This window comes from Geotrypetes seraphini, chromosome 16, assembly GCF_902459505.1.
Source record: "Geotrypetes seraphini chromosome 16, aGeoSer1.1, whole genome shotgun sequence".
NCBI lineage: Eukaryota > Metazoa > Chordata > Amphibia > Gymnophiona > Dermophiidae > Geotrypetes > Geotrypetes seraphini.
Genome location: NC_047099.1, coordinates 11,219,636 through 11,241,075, shown reverse-complemented (window position 1 = coordinate 11,241,075; position 21,440 = coordinate 11,219,636). Strand labels below are relative to the sequence as shown.

General features: G+C 47.0%; 1 protein-coding gene across 1 annotated transcript; it reads right to left on the bottom strand.

Moving 5' to 3' along the window:
• KLHL33 (kelch like family member 33) lies at positions 1-9,499 on the bottom strand. The gene is made up of 5 exons (XM_033925023.1): positions 9,430-9,499; positions 7,861-8,492; positions 6,368-7,313; positions 1,348-1,524; positions 1-1,267 (listed from the first exon to the last, which is right to left on the bottom strand). Exons 2-5 carry the CDS (start codon positions 8,459-8,461, stop codon positions 733-735), a joined length of 2,259 nt encoding a protein of 752 aa, XP_033780914.1. The 5' UTR covers positions 8,462-8,492; positions 9,430-9,499; the 3' UTR covers positions 1-732.
• Positions 9,500-21,440: the final 11,941 nt, after the last annotated feature.

Sequence of the window (21,440 nt, the reverse complement as noted above, 5' to 3'; positions counted from 1 at the left end):
AAGAGATAATGGTTACTGCGGACGGGCAGACTGGATGGGCCATTTGGCCTTTATCTGCCATCATGTTTCTCTGTTTCTAGGATATCCCAAAAACCTGGCTGGCAAGGGACTGACTTGAGAAATACTGTGATAGAGGATGTGATGCACAGTGACGAGCTGTTGGAAGGGGGCTGAGTACTGAAATGGGAGTGGGAGGAACTGGAGGGCAGGAATGAGGTACATGGGCACAGCTGTTCAGGAGTTTCAAGTTCCTGCTGACATCCTTCCCTCTCACTTGTCAAACAAGAATACTACTTCCATTTAACTCACTCTCGCTTTCTCTTGCCACAATAAACTTCTTACTCAAGGTGCCCTCACCTCCAATCTCCTCTTCACTGTCTCCCAAGACCATTTTCCCCCCTCTGTCCTGGTGGGTTCTCAATCTCTGTAATATACCTGGGGCAATGGGGGATTAGGTGACTTGCCCAGGCTCACAAGGAGCAATGTGTGTTTGAACCCCCAACCCCAGGGTGCTGAGGCTTTAGCTTTAACCACTGCGCCACACACTCCCCCTAAATGGTAGTAGTAGTCCTGGAACAGCAGGAGGTGAAACAAAAAATGAGTGAAGTGCATTAGTGGCAGGAATGAGGTGCATTGGTACAGCTGTGTGGGGCTCGTAGTACTAAAATTAGCAGGTAGTGTGCAGGGCAGGAGTGAGGTGCATTGGAAGATCTATTGGGGGGGCAAGGCTCCTTATGTCTCAGGCGTTCTCTCTCTCACATGTGAAGGCAGCGAGAGCACACAGGCCTTCATATCAGTGTATGGCTTGGGCATGGGGCCCAGATTCACCCAGCGGTCAGTCTTCGGGTTGTAACAGTGCACAAGATGTGTATCCTTGTAGGTCTCATAGGAGTAGCCCCCGAGAATATACAGCTCCCCTAGAAAGGCGACAGAGGCAGCCACCACGTGTGCGTGGTTCAGGGATGCGATACTCGTCCACGAGTCCTCGGCAGGGCTATACATCTCGCAGACATACAGGTCCATGTAACCTCGCTCCCCGTGGCCCAGGCCCCCGGCCACATACAGACGTTCCCCCAGAGCCTCCATCACGTGGCCTCCTCGGACGTGGGTCATGGGGGAAAGGTGTGTAGAGCCAGCTGCTGGGTCGTAGTAAAAGAAGTCACGGAGTACATGGTACATGCCAGTGCAGCCTCCGGAGACATAGATCCCACCATCCCGGGCCACCGCCGCATGCCCACACAGGGGAACGGGCAAGGGGTGCATGAACCTGAAGAGGAGAGAAAAGAGGAACATTCAGTCTCTCAGCGCAGTCCCCAAGGTTTCTTCTCCCTCCATCCCCGCTCTTACCTCCAAGCGTTCTTTGTCGGGTCATAGCACTCGACGGTGTCCAGGCACTGAGTGTTGCTATTGTCTGGGTTCCCCCCCAGAACGTACAGCAGCCCCCCCAAGCTCACAGCCTGAAAGTAGTTGTGCCGTTCTTGCATATCTGCCAGCCTCTCCCACGTATCTTGCGATGGGTTGTACCTGAGAAGAGGAGGGGAAAAGGTTTTTAGAGTGTGACTAAGCAGAGGGAGACCAATGTGTTGTGAATGAGATCATGGACATGTTTTCAGAAGTAGGCCTCTCTTAAGAGAGCTCAGGAGTGACCAAGGGAGATGATAAGGTGACAGAATTTATCTTCGTCCCCACGGATAACCATGGGAAAACATCCTGTGTCTAATGTCTATCTCTAATGTCCGGTTTTACCCAGGCATGTCCTCTTTTTAGAGGACTGTCCAGGCGAACGGACAGCTTTCCCAAACCTGGCACTTTGTCCGAGTTTTTAACTCGGGTCCACATCTGGAGGGCATCTGCGCATGTGCAAATGTAAGTGGTGATGTCACTCCATGTGCGCATGTGTGTGAAGTCACCACATAGCATCCAAGCAAGCGTGGATGCCCTCCAGACGTGGCCCATAGAGATGAGGTTTGTGTGGAGCTGGGCAGGGCTTTGGGGCTGTCGGTGGAAGGGGTGGAACGGGGGGGGGGGGGGGCACATATCCTCTTTTTGCCCAGCAAAAATCTGGTAACCCTATCTCAACCTCAGTCCTCCTACACCAGCATTCTTTAATGCAAGGCAGAGTATGAGTGGCTGTGCCCATTTGTACTCTGATTCTCCCTCTCTCCTTAATGACACGGTGACATGGTTTCCCATGGTTATCCACAGGGACGGTGATGGTGACAAATTCTGTCTGTAAAATTCCACAAATTTGTATGCAAATGGCCAAATGTCTGGACCCACTTAGGGGCCGATGCAGAAAGGCTGGCAGTAGAACCACATGAGGGTGGCTGAGTGTGTGGCTTCTAGAGCAGTGTCTCACAAACTTTTCCAGGCTGCGGCACACTAAACTCGGGCCAATGGCTGGAAGGTCTCCACACATGCACAGACGTCAACACAATGATATCACATGCATGTATGATGTCATCACATTGACATCCGTCATGGAGACCCTCCAGACAGCTTGTTTTATAGAAAACTTAGAAACAGAGAAACATGATGGTAGATAAAGGCCAAATGGCCCATCTAGTCTGCCCATCCACAGTAACCATTATCTCTTTCTCTCTCTGAGAGATCCCACGTGCCTATCCCAGGCCTTTTTGAATTCAGACAGTGTCTCTGTCTCCACCACCTCTTCCGGGAGACTGTTCCACGCATCTACCACCCTTTCTGTATAAAAGTATTTCCTCAGATTACTCCGGAGCCTATCACCTCTTAACTTCGTCCTATGCCCTCTCATTGCAGATTCCTTTCAAATGAAAGAGACTTGACTCATGCACATTTACATCACATAGGTATTGAAATGTCTGTATCATAACTCCCCTCTCCCGCCTTTCCTCCAAAGTATACAGATTGAGATCTTTAAGTCTGTTCCCATACGCCTTATGACGAAGACCAAGCATCATTTTAGTAGCCTTCCTCTGGACCGACTCCATCCTTTTGATATCTTTTTGAAGGTGCGGCTTCCAGAATTGTACACAATATTCTAAATGAGGTCTCACCAGTCTTATACAGAGGCATTAATACCTCCTTTTTCCTACTGGCCATACCTCTCCCTGTGCAACCTAGCATCCTTCTAGTTTTTGCCGTCACCTTTTCAATCTGTTTGGCCACCTTAAGATCATCACATACAATTCCATTCAAGTCCTGCAGTTCTGTCATGCACATAAGTTCTACAGAAGCATAGAAACTTGATGGCAGATAAAGGACGACATCGGTGGGGAGGTTAAAAGAGCAGGAGTGGTGCTGGTTGACTCACCTACTCAACTTGCCTCTCGTAGCACACCTGAAATCTCACCACGACACACAGTTTGCGATATACTGTTCTAGAGCAAGCTCCATACCACACCATGCAAAACCCCCAAAACTGATGGCATGCACAGAGCTTTCATGGTAAGTACACTTGTCAGCACACATCAACGTCTATTCTTATGCACCTATGGTAAGTATAAACCTTGCAGAAACTGCTTGCACATTAAATTTTTGCAAATCTCATTTTTAGGCTCCAAAGAACAGGTGCCAATGTGTGCTTCATTGGGGGGCTGGGTAAAACGCGGATCTCATGAATCTTAACCGCGTGCCCTTATAAATCTGCTTACCTCAGTTTTGGCAGCTGCAGCTTGTCATTTCAGTTTATCTCTGACAGACCTGTAAATGAGGATTCCACTGACCTCGTGGTTGTCTACCATACGACCTTAAAAAGAAAGTAGCTATGGCACGCGGGATTCTTGTTTTAATTCCCATGGACCTCAAAGATCCCACTCACCCCATGAATCTTCATTTTACCCCCTCCAGTGAGATCCATGAGGACCGTAGGAGTTAAAATGAGGATCTGTAGAGCGACCGAGTGAGATCCGTGAGGTCCAAGAGAGTTTAAAAAAAAAAGAGAATCTCTGGGGACCCCACACCAGGGCTGCTTTCTTTTAGTTAAATGAGAGTCTGCGTTTTAACTTCTACACTTGCAAATTTCTTTTCTCTTTGTGGTTGGGACTGTGAGATGGGGGTAAAACAGGACCTCGCAGATCCCACAGAGATCCTCATTTTAACTCTCGTGGACTTCATGGATCCTGCTTACCCCAAGGTGAGCAGATTTTTAAGGGCCTGCGGTTACAATCCACAAGGTCCATGGAGCCAGTGAGGTCCACATTTTACCCCGTCCCTGCTTTATTTTTGGTTTTATTTAGATACATCACACATCCAGCGTGACAGTTCCACATGAGGCACAATCTCTCGCTGAGCAGTTTCCCATGCCGTGGTAAGAAACCCTTATAAAACATCATCTCCCGCAGTGGCAGAAGATGATGCTTTATAAAGGCTTCCAGCTGCTGCGGCATGGGGAGGCTGCTCCTTTTGTCTCTGGCCGCCAATTGGCTGTGCCAGGGGCGGAGCAAGGGGTAGGTCTGGATGGAGCAATGGGGCGGGCTGGGGCAGACCCTGAATCTCCCGCTGAGTGGATCGGCCCCCTTGAGAGCACTGACACATCTGTTACCTCCCATCTGCCCACAATTTCTTCATACGCAGATGACACAATTACTTCACCCAATTGATACTAATGACCCTGAAGACATAACTAAAATAAATTCTAAATTACAAAAAATTAGTAATTGGCTAAATGAAAACATGCTGGCGCTAAATTTAGCTAAATCTAAAACCATTCTGTTCCTGTGGAAAAAATGATCTCGCTCTTACTGAGTCGATAAAACTAAACAACACCATAGTTCAATCAGTCACTATAGTGAAAATCTTAGGAGTTATAATAGACAAAAAGTTGAGCTTCCATGATCAAATTAGTATGGTAGTAAAAAACTGTTTTTGGAAGCTAAGGATGATCAGATCAATAGCTAAAGTCCTGGACCCAGCCGCTCTAAACATCTTCATTCATAACCCACTTACTCCTTCACTCATCCCTCCCTTCTACCGCCCCCCAGATACTATCTAACCTTTCCTTAACAACCTGAGAAATAACAAATGCTCCTCATTTGTCACCCTCCGTTCTTAAATATCTACTTCTCTTCATCACTTTTTACCTCTAGAGAATTGACAGAAGACCTTACTTTTTACAACTATAAAAATGAAAAAAGATCTCCGCTTCACTACTAGAAATGACAAATGTCCTTCCGTTGTAACCCCATTCATAAATATTTTATAATCCGCCTTGAACCGCGAGGTAATGGCGGAATAGAAATCTCTAATGTAATGTAATTCATTCATTAATCATATCCAAACTAGACTACTGTAATTCTCTTTTTAAAAGGCATCTCTCAAAAGGAAATAAGGAGGCTTCAAATAATACAAAATACCGCAATAAGTACGACCATGTTACTCCACTACTTAAAAAAGCTTCCAATCCAACACAGAATTTCCTATAAATTAACTCTTTTAACGTTCAAAATCAGACAGTCAAATTTACCAGCCTTCCTGGATAGACTTCTTATTCCATATTCCACATCTAGAAACCTAAGATCAACAAATCAAAATCTTCTCACAGTCCCTACTTTAAAGGTAATCAGTACAAGGCAGAATGAAATATTCTCTGTTACAGCTCCCCAGCAATGGAATCACTTACCTATTCATCTCTGGGAAGAAACAATATTAGAATGATTTAAAAGTTCACTAAAGAGCTTCCTCTTCATAGATGCTTTCAGGAATTAACTTAGGATAAAACCTCTGATCTCTTTTGCCCGTCATTAAGCTGTCATTTTTGAAAAATAGGAACTTCACGCCAACAGGGTCCCCCTCCCTTCATGTTTTTCCCTTAATTGTTCTTTTCTTTTTGAAATTGCAGTTCTACCCTTTTCCCATCCATTTCCAAGTATGATGTCTATAGTTAGTCCTTTGTATGTCTCTCAATATGTATAATTTTTATGCACATCGCTTTGAATTTCATTATAAAAGCGTTTTTGTCAAATTTTAATAAAACCTGAAACCTGCCTTTGAACTTTGCAGGAGCTTCCTTTTGGCTGCTTAAGGAACAAAATTGGCCATTAAAATCTCAAAAACCGACCAGAAATCCTCTCCACTAACACTTATATGTTGCCCTGGACCTTATGAAAAAAATTCTCATGGTAACTGCATGTCAACAGCCCCTGTTTACCTCTCTGCATTGCCATGGAATACTCCATGGCTTCATTAGCATTTACTTTAATGCAACATGAGACCATGCACTGTTTAACCCTTGGTAACTGCACAGTTTAGCCTATGCTAGCTTTCTGCATCAGCTCCTTAGGGAGGTGTGAAGGACATTTGGTTCTGTGCAATAAGAATCTAAGCATATTAGACACCAGAAAGGATACAAGCTGGACTTGTCCTTTGCCCAGAGACCTCACCTCACCTCACCACACTCTTCAGCACATCTTCCTTCCCATAGAAATGGTTTCCACCAAAGACATACAACTTGTTGTCAAGTACAGCCGCAGCATGACGGAAGCGTGGCATGTCCGGGAGGGGGCTCAGGGCCTTCCACTCAATGTGCTTGACCAAGCCAATACCATTAATGAACCGGTGGGCAAACCATAGGTCCTGACTGGGTATACGACTGGATAGGTTCCTGGTGAGGCTATCTCCTCCCACAATGACCAACACATGACTTGGCGAGCGAACCCTACAGGGCAGTTGGCTAAGAACAGATGGACCCTTGGGCACGCTTAATAGGGAGGCCTCGAGGACCTTGTAACACTTCTCAGAAGGTGCCATCAGATCAGTAGCGATGACCTGCCTAAGTTCTCGGTTGGTCATGAGGGGGAAGCGGACACACTTCATGACTTTGGCAGCCTGGGAAAGTCGTGCTTCCCTGTCCTCATCAACCCAGCAGAGGACAGCATGGAAGACCTCAAATTCTGTGGTAGTGTAGAGGCCATCTTGGCTTAGGAGGGCCACCAATTGGTCCACCTCAAGGTCTTGGAACTTCGGCACCTGTACCACTTCTTTAAAGTTCCTGAGGATAAAGTCCTCAGTTTCCTGTCTCAGCTCAGGCAGACCGAAGGCCTCAGCCAGAGCTAGGATGTCCAAACTGTGTTCTGGCTCCATCTTCTCTCTGAAGAACTGATAGCATAGCTGCAGGATGCCAGAGACCTGGTAGGGAAAGGCTGCCTCAGTGACCGCAAAAACGTTGTCCCAGCCAAGGAGAAGGGAACCAGAGTAGATGAAAGAGGTAAAAAGGGACAAGTCTGTTGAGGAGAAGGTGCTGAGGGACACTGTATCTTGGTATGCCTCCTTCATTCCAGTGGTAAACATTCCACGGAAGAAGTCACTGCCTGCAGCCAAGACCACCCGGTGTACTGTAATGAGAACAGAGGACAAGGGTAATGAGTAGGTTTCATGAACCAACCACCTTCATGCTCAGCTGTAATTATGAAAACTGCATTAAGGCAAAATCTCATACAAATTAACATACTGTGCAGCAACCTCTGGGGTGGAAAACCTGACCATTAATGTCTTCCAAGGGGAATACCAGGATGGATAGGACTGGAATTTTTTTGAGAGCTTTGTAAATAGTGATATGAGTAGGAAACCAAACCATTTTACCTATGATGAGGAGGTGTGCATCCACTTCCAGTATAAAAACAAGGCTGTCTTTATTTAACTAAGGAAAAATACTGTAGTGGGTATATAAGGGGGAGGAGTGGTGAAAAAAAATAATTTTAGTAAAGTTGAGAGGCTGAGGAAAGGGAAAGGGAAAGGGAAAGAGGATGAAGTTAAGAACAAGCCTGAAATTGAAGAATTTCATTTTTCAGAAATAGACATTTGTTGACCTGTGATCCCTTAAGGACAGCTTGATGCCTGAGCTCCTTCTGCATCTGCATCAGAGGAGTCCTCCCAACCTACCTTTCAAGGATGTCCTGGCTGCCTTTAGCTCCACATCCCATCCAACCCCGTGTCTTTGCATCTCCTGGATGACCCTCAGGTTCTGAAGCTTCTCTTCTGTTGCCAATACCTCCTTGTGGTCTTGGAATGCAGGATTAAGGAATTGTTTGCATATGGCAGTCACCCTGGGTACCCCTAAAGCTTCTGACATCTGAAGAACCTCCATCGCTGTGTGTCTGCTAACCTCACAGTGGCCCTCATATGCAAAGTCTAGAAGGGCTTCCAAACCACAGAAAGTGGACTTCCCTTCCAGATCCACCATATTGTGCTGTCCCTGCTCCAGGATCTTGGCAAAGAAAGTGCTGACAGCGGCCAGGGGGAGGCAATGAGCCTGGTAGAGTCTCCCGTCTAGCACCAGGCTTATGTCCACAAGGAGACCCTGCTCCCTCAAGTGGCATAGAGAGGAGAAAAAATCTTCCACATAGTCCACGTTCTGGAACTCCTGGAGGTCTACAGAAGAATCCTTCTCCTGTTCAAGTGTCCTAGCATCCCTCTCACCAGATAAATCCTTGGATCCAGGAAAAAGAGAATCTCCCTGGGAACCCCCCATATAAGACATCATTCCAGGAGAGATTCCAAGCTTTTGGGAACAGCTGGAAGACATAAAACATTTCATGAGACCCACTGATCTCTCTGAATACAGGTATTAGACTTCAGTTTTAACCTGTCCTAGAGGTGACAGGATCTGTATCCCTGTGACCATCACCTGAGGCCTCCACTCCTAGAGGTGACAGCTGACTGGTTCTGTGTCCCTGTGACCTTTCCCTGAGCCCTCCAGTCCTAGAGACTGGTTCTGTATCCCTGTGACCATCCCCTGAGCCTTTCTTCGGTCTTGTCCCATTCCCTCTAGCCATTTCTGCATAAAGTACATATTAGCAAGCTTTAAATGTGAGTTCCCCTGCGGCAGGATATTTCTTACTCAATATGTTCTCCAAGGAGCTCTGTGCTGTGGACAACATCTGAAGGCTGAAACTCCTGGCTGTGTTATGTCCTTGCAGAGGAAATCTCTGTCTGCCTTCCAGAAGGTCCCTGGCTTCTGTCCAAAGAGTGGAGTTAATTATAGCAAAGGAACATTGGTGCACGTGGTGTGTCTGTGTTTTGTGTATGTTTGTTGGTCTGTTTATGTGAAATTTTGTCTGTCCAGTACCTCTCTGCAAATGTATCTCGTTCAGTGTTTCTGATTTTCAGCTCATATCTACTGTGACAATGGCAGAGGAAGTTCTGAATGTATTGCTCTTGCTGGGGTCTTCGATATGTGCTGTACTAGGATCCTCTCTCCTATATTCTTCTTGAATTCTCAAGAGGAAAAAGTAATTATCTTCTAATGACCCTTATTTAAAACTTTTTTTTAAAAACACTCCAAAAAACATATATTCTCTCTGTCCCTGTGGCTCAAAAATGTGTGAAGCAAGGATGTCCCAGATGAACTGGCTGGTCGTCTCTGTGATGACCTTCCCTGACCTCCTGAATTCCACAGGTGCAGGGGTAATATAACCCCAGTGAAACCCCATCAGCCTCTGCTCTTCTCACCCTGCAGAGAGTGAGTGGTAAGGCTGGAAGTAGCTGGAGACCCACTGTGGTAAGGACCAGAGCTGCGTGCCAAATTGTCCAGTGCCAGGAGGGAAAGTTTTTGGCCAGTCTAAGTTTAGAACTTACATCCCAAAGCAATATGGGATTTGTAGTCCCTGAAGCTGACTGCTGAAAAATCAGTACTGCAATTCCAATAATGCATCAGGAGGGGGGCTTGCCTGAAATTCAGGAATGGGCTATTTCCCTCCTTAAATAGGGCAGACTAGAGATTTTTGGGCATTCCTGGATTCAAATTTACATCCCAAAGCAATATGAGATTTGTAATCCCTGATGCTGCCTGCTGAAAAATCAGTACTGCAATTCCCATAATGCATCAGGAGAAAGGGGGGCTTGCCAGAAATCGAGGAATGGCCTAATATTTCCCTCCTGGAACTGGGCAGAGATTATGGGGTATTCCTGGTTTTGAACTTACATCCCAGGGCAATATGGGATTTGAAGTGCTTAATCCGGCCCACCGAAATCAGTGCTGCGAGTCCCATAATGCACGAGGAATAAGCGGTCATAAATCGAGGATTGTCTCAAAACCTCCAGCCTGGAACTGGATAACTTGGCTTCTCTGTTACAATTGGCTCCCTGTCTTACAGAGGATTTGTCGTAAAGTTTTGTGTTGATTTACAAAGTACGATCTGATGACTTCTACTTTAATTGCTAATTCTATGAAATGATATTATCCTATCATCTTCTGATAGAGGATTTTTGGAGGTACCTTCTTTTAACAGATTAGACCAGTGGTCTCAAACTCGCGGCCTGGGGTCTACATGCGGCCCGCCAGGTACTATTTTGAGGCCCTCGGTATGTTTATCATAATCACAAAAGTAAAATAAAACAGTTTCCTGATCATATGTCTCTTTAGCTATAAATGACAATATTATTATTAAGACTTAGCCAAAAGGAAAGATTTATAAACTATAACCTCCGATACTCATAGGAATTCTATGAGCATCGAAGCTTTTACCGCCAAAGCCAGCTATAAAAAATGCTAATGTGATGTTCCATTCCTAGTGAGCTATCTAGGGTGACCCCCAGGTCTTTTGAGGGGTTTTTTAAGTGTTGAAGCTGTTTCTGTTTGCTAGTGTGATTTATGGAGTGATCAGGTATATCTGTGGTCCGAACCAGAGTAGTTTGTTTTTTTTTCATGGTTTGCGATTCACGGACCCAGTCATTTGTGGTATTTTCTGACCACCTCTTCCGGTCAGAAAATACCATGAATGACTGACCAATGGAAAAGCAACTTTCCCCCTTCTTTGCCTGCTCAAGAAAAGAACGGCTAGCAGTTTACACAGGTTACTTTTTTTGGTGGGAAGTTCCTGACGACGCCCCATCCAGCACCCCAGCTTTACTTTCCTGACCCTACATAAGAACATAAGAAATGCCCTCACCGGATCAGACCTTAGGCCCATCTAGTCCGGCTACCCGCACACGCCGAGGCCAAGCCAGGTGTTCCCTGAGGAAACATAGAAACATAGAAAGTGACGGCAGATAAGGGCCAAGGCCCATCAAGTCTGCCCACACCAATGACCCTCCCCTACCTCCCTTTGCGAAGAGATCCCACCTTTCGATCCCATTAGGTTTAAAATCAGGCACACTGCTGGCCTCAATCACCTGTATCGGAAGACCATTCCATCGATCCACCACCCTCTCGGTGAAGAAGTATTTCCTGGTGTCGCTATGCAATGTCCCTCCCCTGATTTTCCATGGATGCCCTCGTGTTGACGTAGGTTCCTTGAAGAAGAAGATATCCTCCCCCACCTCGATACGGCGCGTGAGGTATTTGAATGTTTCGATCATGTCCCCCCTCTCCCTGCGTTCCTCTATAATAATAATAACTTTATTTTTCTATACCGCCATAGTCAGGTGACTTCTAGGCGGTTTACACTGTAAGAAGGCTGGACATTCAGCGAATAACAAGGTCACAATACAATACAATAAGTCAACATACAATACAAGACAAAACAATACAATACAATACGATACAATGAGTGTATGCAACACAGTACAATATAATACAACGAGTCTAAATATAATACAATACAATAAGTCTAAAGACAACACCATACATAAGTCTAAATACAGTATCGTACAATGAGTCTGAATATAATACAATAGTGAAGAGGGGAAAGTTACAGATTGGGGTTCAATGGGTAATGAGTAACTGAGTATTTCTTTAGAACTTCCATTTGAATTGGAGTACTATGGATAGCGAATATTTGAATACATGAGGGGCATCTTGAGAGAAAGAAAGAAAGGCGTTTAAAGGGAGGGGAGTCCTAGTGCGGGAGGGGACGATTTTAGTCAGTGAATTTTTCGAATAGGGCGGTTTTGATCGATTTGCGGAATGCACTGTAAGACAGGTTGGGTTCGTTTATGTAGTTTTTCAGCCAAACTTGCTGTCTGTTCGCTTGGAACTTAAAGGTTCTATCCAGGAATGATTTGTATCTGCAGCCCGTAATCTTTGGGTATGCAAATATGTTTTTGTTTCTGGTCGCTCGTGTGGGGTTGTGTAGGATGAAGTGAGTTTGTAGGTATGAAGGTGCTAGTCCCCAGACTTGCTTGAAACAGGTGCAAGCAAATTTGAATAGTATTTGCGCTTCAATTGGAAGCCAGTGCAGCTTTTTATAGTAGGGGCTGATGTGGTCGTTTTTTCTTAGTCCGAAGATTAGTCGAACGGCGGTGTTTTGTATTAATCTCAGTTTTATTATTGTTTTTTGTGGGATGCCCAGGTAGATGATGTTACAGTAGTCAAGAATGGATAAGATCAGTGCCTGTACCAGCAACCTGAATGATGTTGGGTCAAAGTATTTTTTTATGGACCTTAGTCTCCATAGTGTGTAAAAACATTTTTTCACTAGTGAGTTTGTGTGGTCAGTCATAGTTAGGTGTGTGTCTAGAGTGATACCAAGTATTTTTATGTTATTAGAAATTGGGTATTCGTGATTGTTTATTTTTATCGATGTTCTCGTAATTTTGTCATTAGGACTAGCCAGAAAGACTTTTGTTTTTTCTGCGTTTAGTTTTAGTTTGAAATTGGTGGTCCATTTATCGATTTCGGTCATTACGGTTGAGAGATTGTCTACAATTTCTTTTGTGATGTCATTTAAAGGGATTAGAATGGATATGTCGTCTGCGTAAATGTAGTGTATTAAGTTTAGTTTTTGTAGGAGGTGGCTTAAGGAGGCGATATAGATGCAGCTCTAGGGAGTAGAGCTGCAATTTATTCAGCCGTTCCTCATACGGGAGATCCCTGAGCCCCGTGACCATCCGTATGGCCATTCGCTGGACCGATTCAAGTCTCAGCACATCTTTGCGGTAATGTGGTCTCCAGAATTGTACACAGTATTCCAGATGGGGTCTCACCATGGACCTATATAATGGCATTATGACTTCGGGCTTACGGCTAACGAAACTCCTGCGTATGCAACCCATGATTTGTCTGGCTTTAACATAGTAACATAGTAATATAGTAGATGATGGCAGATAAAGACACGAATGGTCCATCCAGTCTGCCCAACCTGATTCAATTTAAATTTTTTTTTTTTTTCTTCTTAGCTATTTCTGGGCAAGAATACAAAGCTTTACCCGGTACTATGCTTGGGTTCCAACTGCCGAAATCTCTGTTAAGACTTACTCCAGCCCATCTACACCCTCCCCAGCCATTGAAGCCCTCCCCTGCCCATCCTCCACCAAACGGCCATACACAGACACAGACCGTGCAAGTCTGCCCAGTAACTGGCCTTAGTTCAATATTTAATATTATTTTCTGATTCTAAATCTTCTGTGTTCATCCCACGCTTCTTTGAACTCAGTCACAGTTTTACTCTCCACCACCTCTCTCGGGAGCGCATTCCAGGCATCCACCACCCTCTCCGTAAAGTAGAATTTCCTAACATTGCCCCTGAATCTACCACCCCTCAACCTCAAATTATGTCCTCTGGTTTTACCATTTTCCTTTCTCAGGAAAAGATTTTGTTCTACGTTAATACCCTTTAAGTATTTGAACGTCTGAATCATATCTCCCCTGTCTCTCCTTTCCGCTAGGGTATACATATTCAGGGCTTCCAGTCTCTCCTCATACGTCTTCTGGCGCAAGCCTCCTATCATTTTCGTCGCCCTCCTCTGGACCGCCTCAAGTCTTCTTACGTCTTTCGCCAGATACTGTCTCCAAAACTGAACACAATACTCCAAGTGGGGCCTCACCAATGACCTGTACAGGGGCATCAACACCTTCTTCCTTCTACTGACTACGCCTCTCTTTATCCTTCTGGCAGCAGCCACTGCCTTGTCACACTGTTTTTTCACCTTTAGATCTTCGGACACTATCACCCCAAGGTCCCTCTCCCCGTCCGTGCATATCAGCTTCTCTCCTCCCAGCATATACGGTTCCTTCCTATTATTAATCCCCAAATGCATTACTCTGCATTTCTTTGCATTGAATTTTAGTTGCCATGCATTAGACCATTCCTCTAACTTTTGCAGATCCTTTTTCATATTCTCCACTCCCTCTTCGGTGTCTACTCTGTTACAAATCTTGGTATCATCTGCAAAAAGGCACACTTTTCCTTCTAACCCTTCAGCAATGTCACTTACATACATATTGAACAGGATTGGCCCCAGCACCGAACCCTGAGGGACTCCACTAGTCACCTTTCCTTCCTTCGAGCGACTTCCATTAACCACCACCCTCTGGCGTCTGTTCGACAGCCAGTATCTGACCCAGTTCACCACTTTGGGTCCTAACTTCAGCCCTTCAAGTTTGTTGAACAGCCTCCTATGAGGAACTGTATCAAAGGCTTTGCTGAAATCCAAGTAAATTACATCTAGCATATGTCCTCGATCCAGCTCTCTGGTTACCCAATCAAAAAATTCAATCAGGTTCGTTTGGCACGATTTACCTTTTGTAAAGCCATGTTGCCTCGGATCCTGTAACCCATTAGATTCAAGAAAATACACTATCCTTTCTTTCAACAACACTTCCATTATTTTTCCAACAACTGAAGTGAGGCTCACCGGCCTGTAGTTTCCTGCTTCATCCCTGTGACCACTTTTATGAATAGGGACCACATCCGCTCTCCTCCAATCCCCAGGAATCACTCCCGTCTCCAGAGATTTGTTGAACAAGTCTTTAATAGGACTCGCCAGAACCTCTCTGAGCTCCCTTAGTATCCTGGGATGGATCCCGTCTGGTCCCATCGCTTTGTCCACCTTCAGTTTTTCAAGTTGCTCATAAACACCCTCCTCCGTGAACGGCGCAGAATCTACTCCATTTTCTCGTGTAACTTTGCCAGACAATCTCGATCCTTCTCCAGGATTTTCTTCTGTGAACACAGAACAGAAGTATTTGTTTAGCACATTTGCTTTCTCCTCATCACTCTCCACATATTTGTTCCCAGCATCTTTTAGCCTAGCAATTCCATTTTTTATCTTCCTCCTTTCACTAATATATCTGAAAAAATTTTTATCTCCCTGTTTTACATTTTTAGCCATTTGTTCTTCCGCCTGTGCCTTCGCCAAACGTATCTCTCTCTTGGCTTCTTTCAGTTTCACCCTGTAGTCCTTTCTGCTCTCCTCTTCTTGGGGTTTTTTATATTTCATGAACGCCAACTCTTTTGCCTTTATTTTCTCAGCCACTAGGTTGGAGAACCATATCGGCTTCCTTTTTCTCTTGTTTTTATTGATTTTCTTCACATAAAGGTCCGTAGCCATTTTTATCGCTCCTTTCAGCTTAGACCACTGTCTTTCCACTTCTCTTATGTCCTCCCATCCTAACAGCTCTTTCTTCAGGTACTTTCCCATTGCATTAAAGTCCGTACGTTTGAAATCTAGGACTTTAAGTATCGTGCGGCCGCTCTCCACTTTAGCCGTTTGATGATCGCTGCTACCCAGGTGAGCACCCACTCAAACATTAGAGATACTCTCTCCATTTGTGAGGACCAGATCCAATATCACTTTTTCCCTTGTGGGTTCAGTCACCATTTGTCTGAGCAGAGCCTCTTGAAAGGCATCCACAATCTCCCTACTCCTTTCCGATTCCGCAGACGGAACATTCCAGTCCGCATCCGGCAGGTTGAAATCTCCCAACAGCAGAACCTCCTCTTTCCTTCCAAACTTTTGGATATCCACAATCAGATCCTTATCAATTTGCTGCGATTGAGTCGGAGGTCTGTAGACTACACCCACGTAGATAGAAGTTCCATCTTCTCTTTTCAGAGCAATCCATATCGCTTCTTCCTCTCCCCAGGTCCCTTGCATTTCGGTCGCTTGGATATTGATCTTTACATAGAGAGCTACTCCTCCACCTTTATGACCATCTCTGTCCTTCCTAAAAAGATTATATCCCGGTATGTTTGCATCCCATCCATGTGATTCACTGAACCATGTCTCTGTGATAGCAACAATATCTAGATCTGCCTCTAATATCAGGGCTTGCAGATCATGAACTTTGTTGCTTAGACTGCGAGCATTTGTGGTCATCGCTTTCCAGCTATTTTTCAGTGATAATCTCCTTTTTCGTATGGATTTTTGTGTCGTTTTACTTTCGGTTGCAATACTAAGAAATGAGTTGCTGATATTGCTTATGTTGCAGCCTTTACTACTATCACATCTTTTCTTTTGCCAGGGGTGGTCTCTATAATTGTCCTTCGTACATACACCACCGCCACCTTCTAGTTTAAATGCCTAGAAAAATATTGTCTAAATTTCTCTGCAAGGTTTCTTTTCCTGCTGTAGTAATATGTAGCCCATCAGTGCAATATAGCTTCTTGTCCTTCCATGTATTTCCCCATCCTCCTATGTACCTGAAGCCTTCTTGATGACACCAGGCTCTGAGCCATCTATTAAAGTTCACTCTTTGCTCTCCTTTTCCATATGCAGGCAGTATTTCAGAAAAAGCTAAAGTCTTTACAAAAGGTTTCACGCCCTCACCAAGCTCCCGAAAAGCTTTCTGTGCTGCAAGTGTGGAGTTGTTGGCCAGGTCATTTGTTCCCAGATGGATAACAACATCAGTGTTAAAATCCTTAGTTTCTTCCTTAATTATAGTCTGTATTTGCCTGGAACTCCTGGTAGCTGAGGATCCTGGAAGACATTTCACTATTTTGGTCTCCTCGCCCTGTGTTCCAAGGTTAATGCCTCTGATGATGGAATCCCCCAACAGTAATAGTTTTCTGTTTTTGGCTTTTTTATTTGTGCTTAGGGTGCGCTTGTTCTCTTGAGTTACCTTCATTGGTTCCAGTCCCACCTCCCTTCTGTTTTCCTGAGTATCGCAGTGCACTAGAAGCTTTCTCCACCTGAGTCGCAGTCTTCATGTCCTCACTGATGATTACCCCTAAGGAAGACCTTGTTTACCCGTATCCCTCAATGTGATTTGCAAGGAGGTGAGCTTCCAACCTGCCCTTGAATCCCAGAATGGTGGTCTCTGTCACAACCTCCTCCGGGAGAGCATTCCAAGCATCCACCACTCGCTGTGCGAAACAGAACTTCTCCTAGGACAAGCAGGATGAGTCAGCCACATATGGGTGTTGTCCCAACACCTCCCAATTTGCGGATAAGCTCTCCAATAGCTCAGAGAGATTTTTTTTTTTTTTTTTTCTCTGAGCATGTGCAGTGCCCGGGCCCCACTGGGCATGCCCGAGCCCTACCCATTTCCCCCTGCTTCCCCCTAATCCCCAGTCTTTAGTTTCCGCCCGTTCCCATCGGTCGGATTTTTCTACAGCTCTCCATTACAACTTTTCTACTCAACCTGAAGATGCCTGAATCATCTAAAGAAACAACTGGGATGCAGGAGGAGGATGAACACACTGGATCCTCATGAATTGTGCGCCCACTGATTGGATCCGGCGCTCGAGGTTTCCGTGTGGCTTGCATTGTGCGCACATGTCACCACGTGCACGCAAGCTAAGGAAGAGGGCACTGAGAGACTTCATGAAGAGAAGTGAGGCCCGAGAATCTCCCTCCAGCAGCCATCCTCATCGGAGCGTAGCAGCGGGGGATCCACAGACGAATCCGGTGAGGAGCCTCCAGGACGTCCTGGCTCAGTCAACCCCCCCGACTGCAACTTGCCCGGTCGAGAAATCTCTCCCGGAAGTCCTGCATGCTGTCGCTAGCCGTCGGCCCCTGCAGGAAGCCGATAGGAGTCTCACCAGACCGAGAGATCTCTCCAGGAGTTCCTGCATGTTGCTGCTGACAGCCAGCCTCCGTGGGGCATGAAGAGAAGTGAGGCCCGAGAATCTTCCTCCAGCAGCCATCCTCATCAGAATGCAGCAGCGGGGGATCCACATGCTACAGTGGCAAGGAGCCTCCAGGATGCCCTGGCTCAGCTAATCCCCCCGCCTGCACTTGGCCCGGTAGAGAAATATCTCCCGGAGTCCCTGCATGTTGCCGCTTAGAACCAGCCTCTGCAGGGCAGCCAATAGGAGTCTCGCCAGACCGAGAGATCTCTCCAGGAATCCTTGCATGTTGCCATGCAGCCATCCTCTGCAGGGCAGCCGATAGGAGTCTTGCATGCTGCTGCGTAAATCCACAGCCTCTGCAAGCAACAGATCGGGGCTTTCACCCTCCAGACGGCATGCTGCCTCTTACAGCCGGCCTCTGAAGGGAGCCGATTGGGGTTCAAAGGTAAGTCCTATCTGCTTGTTTTTGGGAAAACCTCTGATAATCTGTTGCAGCCCCGAGGGCTCTGCCCCACCCTCCTCCCAATCTGAATTTAAGGAGAAAGAATCTCCCAAGCTTCTTTCCCTTGGAGGGGACCTGCAGACCTCTCCCCCCAGTAGGAGACATGCTGCCCCAGAGTTCAGCTTATAAAGGACATGCTGAAAAAAAAAAAAAAAAACAACTCGATGTTTCTTTCCCTCTTGGGGTCCTGCAGAGTCTACAATTCACACCTTTCCCCCCCCTCCCCCTCCCCCTCTCAGGTTGGGAACGAGGAGTCTGCCTTTCTCAGCAGGGTGCTGATATCTTCAGAGATGCGGCATGTCAGACCATGCCTCTCCAAGGGTGGGGGTTTGAAACTCCTCAGTCTAAAAAGCTGTTTGCTCTTCATAAAACCTAGGCAGTGTTTTTCCAGCTAGCATGAGGGACTCTGTACTATTCATGATTTCTATAGCACTGAAAGGCATATGCAGCGCTGTACAGTTTAATATACAATAGGCAGTACAGCAGGAGAAGCCCACTCAAGAGGCATTATCACTCCTCTTTCTCTGCCTCCAGTCACAGTGGGAAACGCAGCCAGGAGCACTGGCACAGATGAAGGGGTGCATCCTGCCCCCTCTCTGCAGGCTCTCCCCCCCTCTCAAGAAGGACAGAGAAGGGTGGTGGGGTACATGGAGCCACCCAACCAGTCAAGTGGAGCAGCACATGAACCTGCGAACCACCAGGGGTGGGACCAGCAGCCACAGTTAATCCTCCTGCTGACCCACTCCTCTCTCAGCGGGCTACACTCCCCACAATGCCCCCCTTTAGAGGGAGCCACGCACAACAACATGGCGCGGTTCAGCGGCAGGCCATGCACCCAAGCAACGGAGGAACAAGCTACACACCAGCCTCCAGCCACGCCCCGAGTCACCACCCACAAAAATAAATAAATATTTACTAAAAAAAAAACCCCCAAAAAAACAAACGAGGCTCACCCCATGTCCCTCCAGAAACTCACAGCCTTTCTCAAGATCCACGTGGGTGGACAACAAGTACCCAAGACAGAGTACTACAAGGCCTGAACTACCAGTACCAGTACTTCACGCAGGCAGTGGCGATTCCAGTCCACAAGAACCTCCTGGACTGCAGAGACAAGATTTGGCTGACTCCCTCCTCAGGGCAACCAACATCAAGGAGACTGGGATTGAAGTACCAGATCTTTCCAGCCCAGGGATTCGACAACCCGCAGCAGCCATACATGGACATTGCGGTAGCTTAAGAGAAACAGGGCAGCACGACCCCCCCCCCTCCAACCCCCATCAGGGAAGGACCTGAAAAACCCTGGTTTCCACGGGGAAAAAGACCTTCGAGGGCGCAATGCTGAGCGCACGAATTGCTGCGCTCCAGTTCCAGATGCGGCTTTATCAGGAGGCCAGTGAGAGGAAATAAATAAATAAAATAAAATAGAGATTCCAGCTCACAACTGAGCCAGTCCACACTGGCAGCAGTCTGTGCCCCAACACTCGCAACAGTAACATAACTGCTACGCAAACAAGCACCGCCCGAGGGGCAGGGGCATCCAAGGGCAGCCCTCTCCCCAAGACAAAAATAGAACCTTGACCACCCTCCGGCCCAGCAGGATCAGATTGTCTGCGAAGGCTTGGCCCAGGATCACCATCGACCAGTGGGCCCTCAGCATCATCAAGCAGGGATTCCGAATTCGTCTCCACTCCCACCCCCCCCCAGTGGGCGGGGCACCCTCCATCTGACGACCCAACTTTCCTGCAGCAAGGAGAGGACCTGCTTCGGCAGAATCAATAGATGCGGTGACGAACAGAGGAGATCACCAAGGGGTTTCTACTCCAGGAACCCCCGCGTCACCATGGACAAGGACAATGCTCGTCCCTGGATCTCTGTAAGCTGAACAGATACATACACAAGGTCCAGATGCACTCTCTGGGTACAGTCTTGGCCCTGTTACAGCCCGAGTATTGGCTAGTATCCCATGCACCCAGCCCACAGGAGGCATCGTCGCTTCTAAAGCCAAGACAGACGCCTCCAGTACAAGGTCCTGCCCCTTGGACTCTCAACGGCTCCAAGAGCGTTCACAAAGTGCGTGGCAGTGGCACATCCTCGCCTTCAAGGGGTGCGCATCCTATCTTATCTCGACAGCTGGCAGCCCCGTTAACCACCATAACCCTCCTCCAAGAACTGGGGTTCCTCATCAACTATATGAAGCCCCACCTGATACCCACCCAGGGGATATCGTTCATCTGGGCAGTCATCGACACCACGCAGACCAAGGCCGTCCTACGGGACTACCAGATCGACGCCATGACATCCCTGGCCCAGTGCATCCCTGCCAGCAGCTCATCGTCAGCACGCTCCGGTCTTTGTTGTGCAGCACACCAGACTACTCATGTGATCCCTGAAAGGGCACCTCAGACATCACTGAGACCAGTGTACCCAACCTCAGACCACCCACCCACTGGAGCTCAGGGCCTTAGGGAATGCCCTCGAAACCTTCAAACAGGCAGGGCAGTCCTCACCCAAACAGAAAACCAGGTGGCCTCGCACTATATCAGCAAACAGGGAGGGACAGGGTCAACCTTGCTATGCAAGGAAGCTTGCCACATGTGGGAGTTCTCCAACTCCATTCAATGCACCATCCAGGCAACCTACCTCCTGTGGGAGCAGAACGACCTGGCAGAAAGACTCAGCCACCAGCTGGATCCTGATGAGTGGTGTCTCAACCCAGCGGCGATTAAGAAGATCTTCAGCACCTGGGGCACACCGAGCTTCGACCTGTTTGCAACCGAACCGAACTCAAAATACTTGACCTTCTGCGCAAAGAGATCAACCCATCGCCATCTCAGCCCCGACGGTCTGTCTGTGAGTTGGAACACCCTAAGTCCTGCAGAAGATTCTTCAGGACAGAGCAACGGTGATCATGATTGCCCTGATCGGGCTCCTGCAACCATGGTTCCCGTTCTGGCAAGGGATAGCGGTTCACCCACCTCTCCCCGCTCCAGATCAGTGCAGTTCTCATTACCCCCTCCACCACGACCTGCGTTCCTTAGCCCTGACCGCATGGATGATGAGAGGATGAACCTACCACAAGACGTGGAGCACACTCTTATGGCAGCCAGAAGACCTTCAACCAGAAAACGCTATGGGTTGAAAGGGAGAAGGTTCCGCTACCAGTGCACAGACACGCAGCGAGACCCCTACAACTGCCCCATACCGGACATCCTGCAGTACATACTGAGCTTATCTCAGGGGGACCTAAAACCCACTTCCATCAAGGTCCACCTAAGAGCAATCACGGC

Excerpts from the sequence above, each read along its gene's own strand:
- KLHL33 (XM_033925023.1), bottom strand. The coding sequence starts at position 8,461 with ATGATGTCTTATATGGGGGGTTCCCAGGGAGATTCTCTTTTTCCTGGA. Across the intron at positions 1,525-6,367 it reads GTGCTGAAGAGTGTGGTGAG|GTACAACCCATCGCAAGATA; the intron begins GTGAGGTGAGGT and ends TCCTCTTCTCAG. Across the intron at positions 1,268-1,347 it reads CCGACAAAGAACGCTTGGAG|GTTCATGCACCCCTTGCCCG; the intron begins GTAAGAGCGGGG and ends TCTCCTCTTCAG.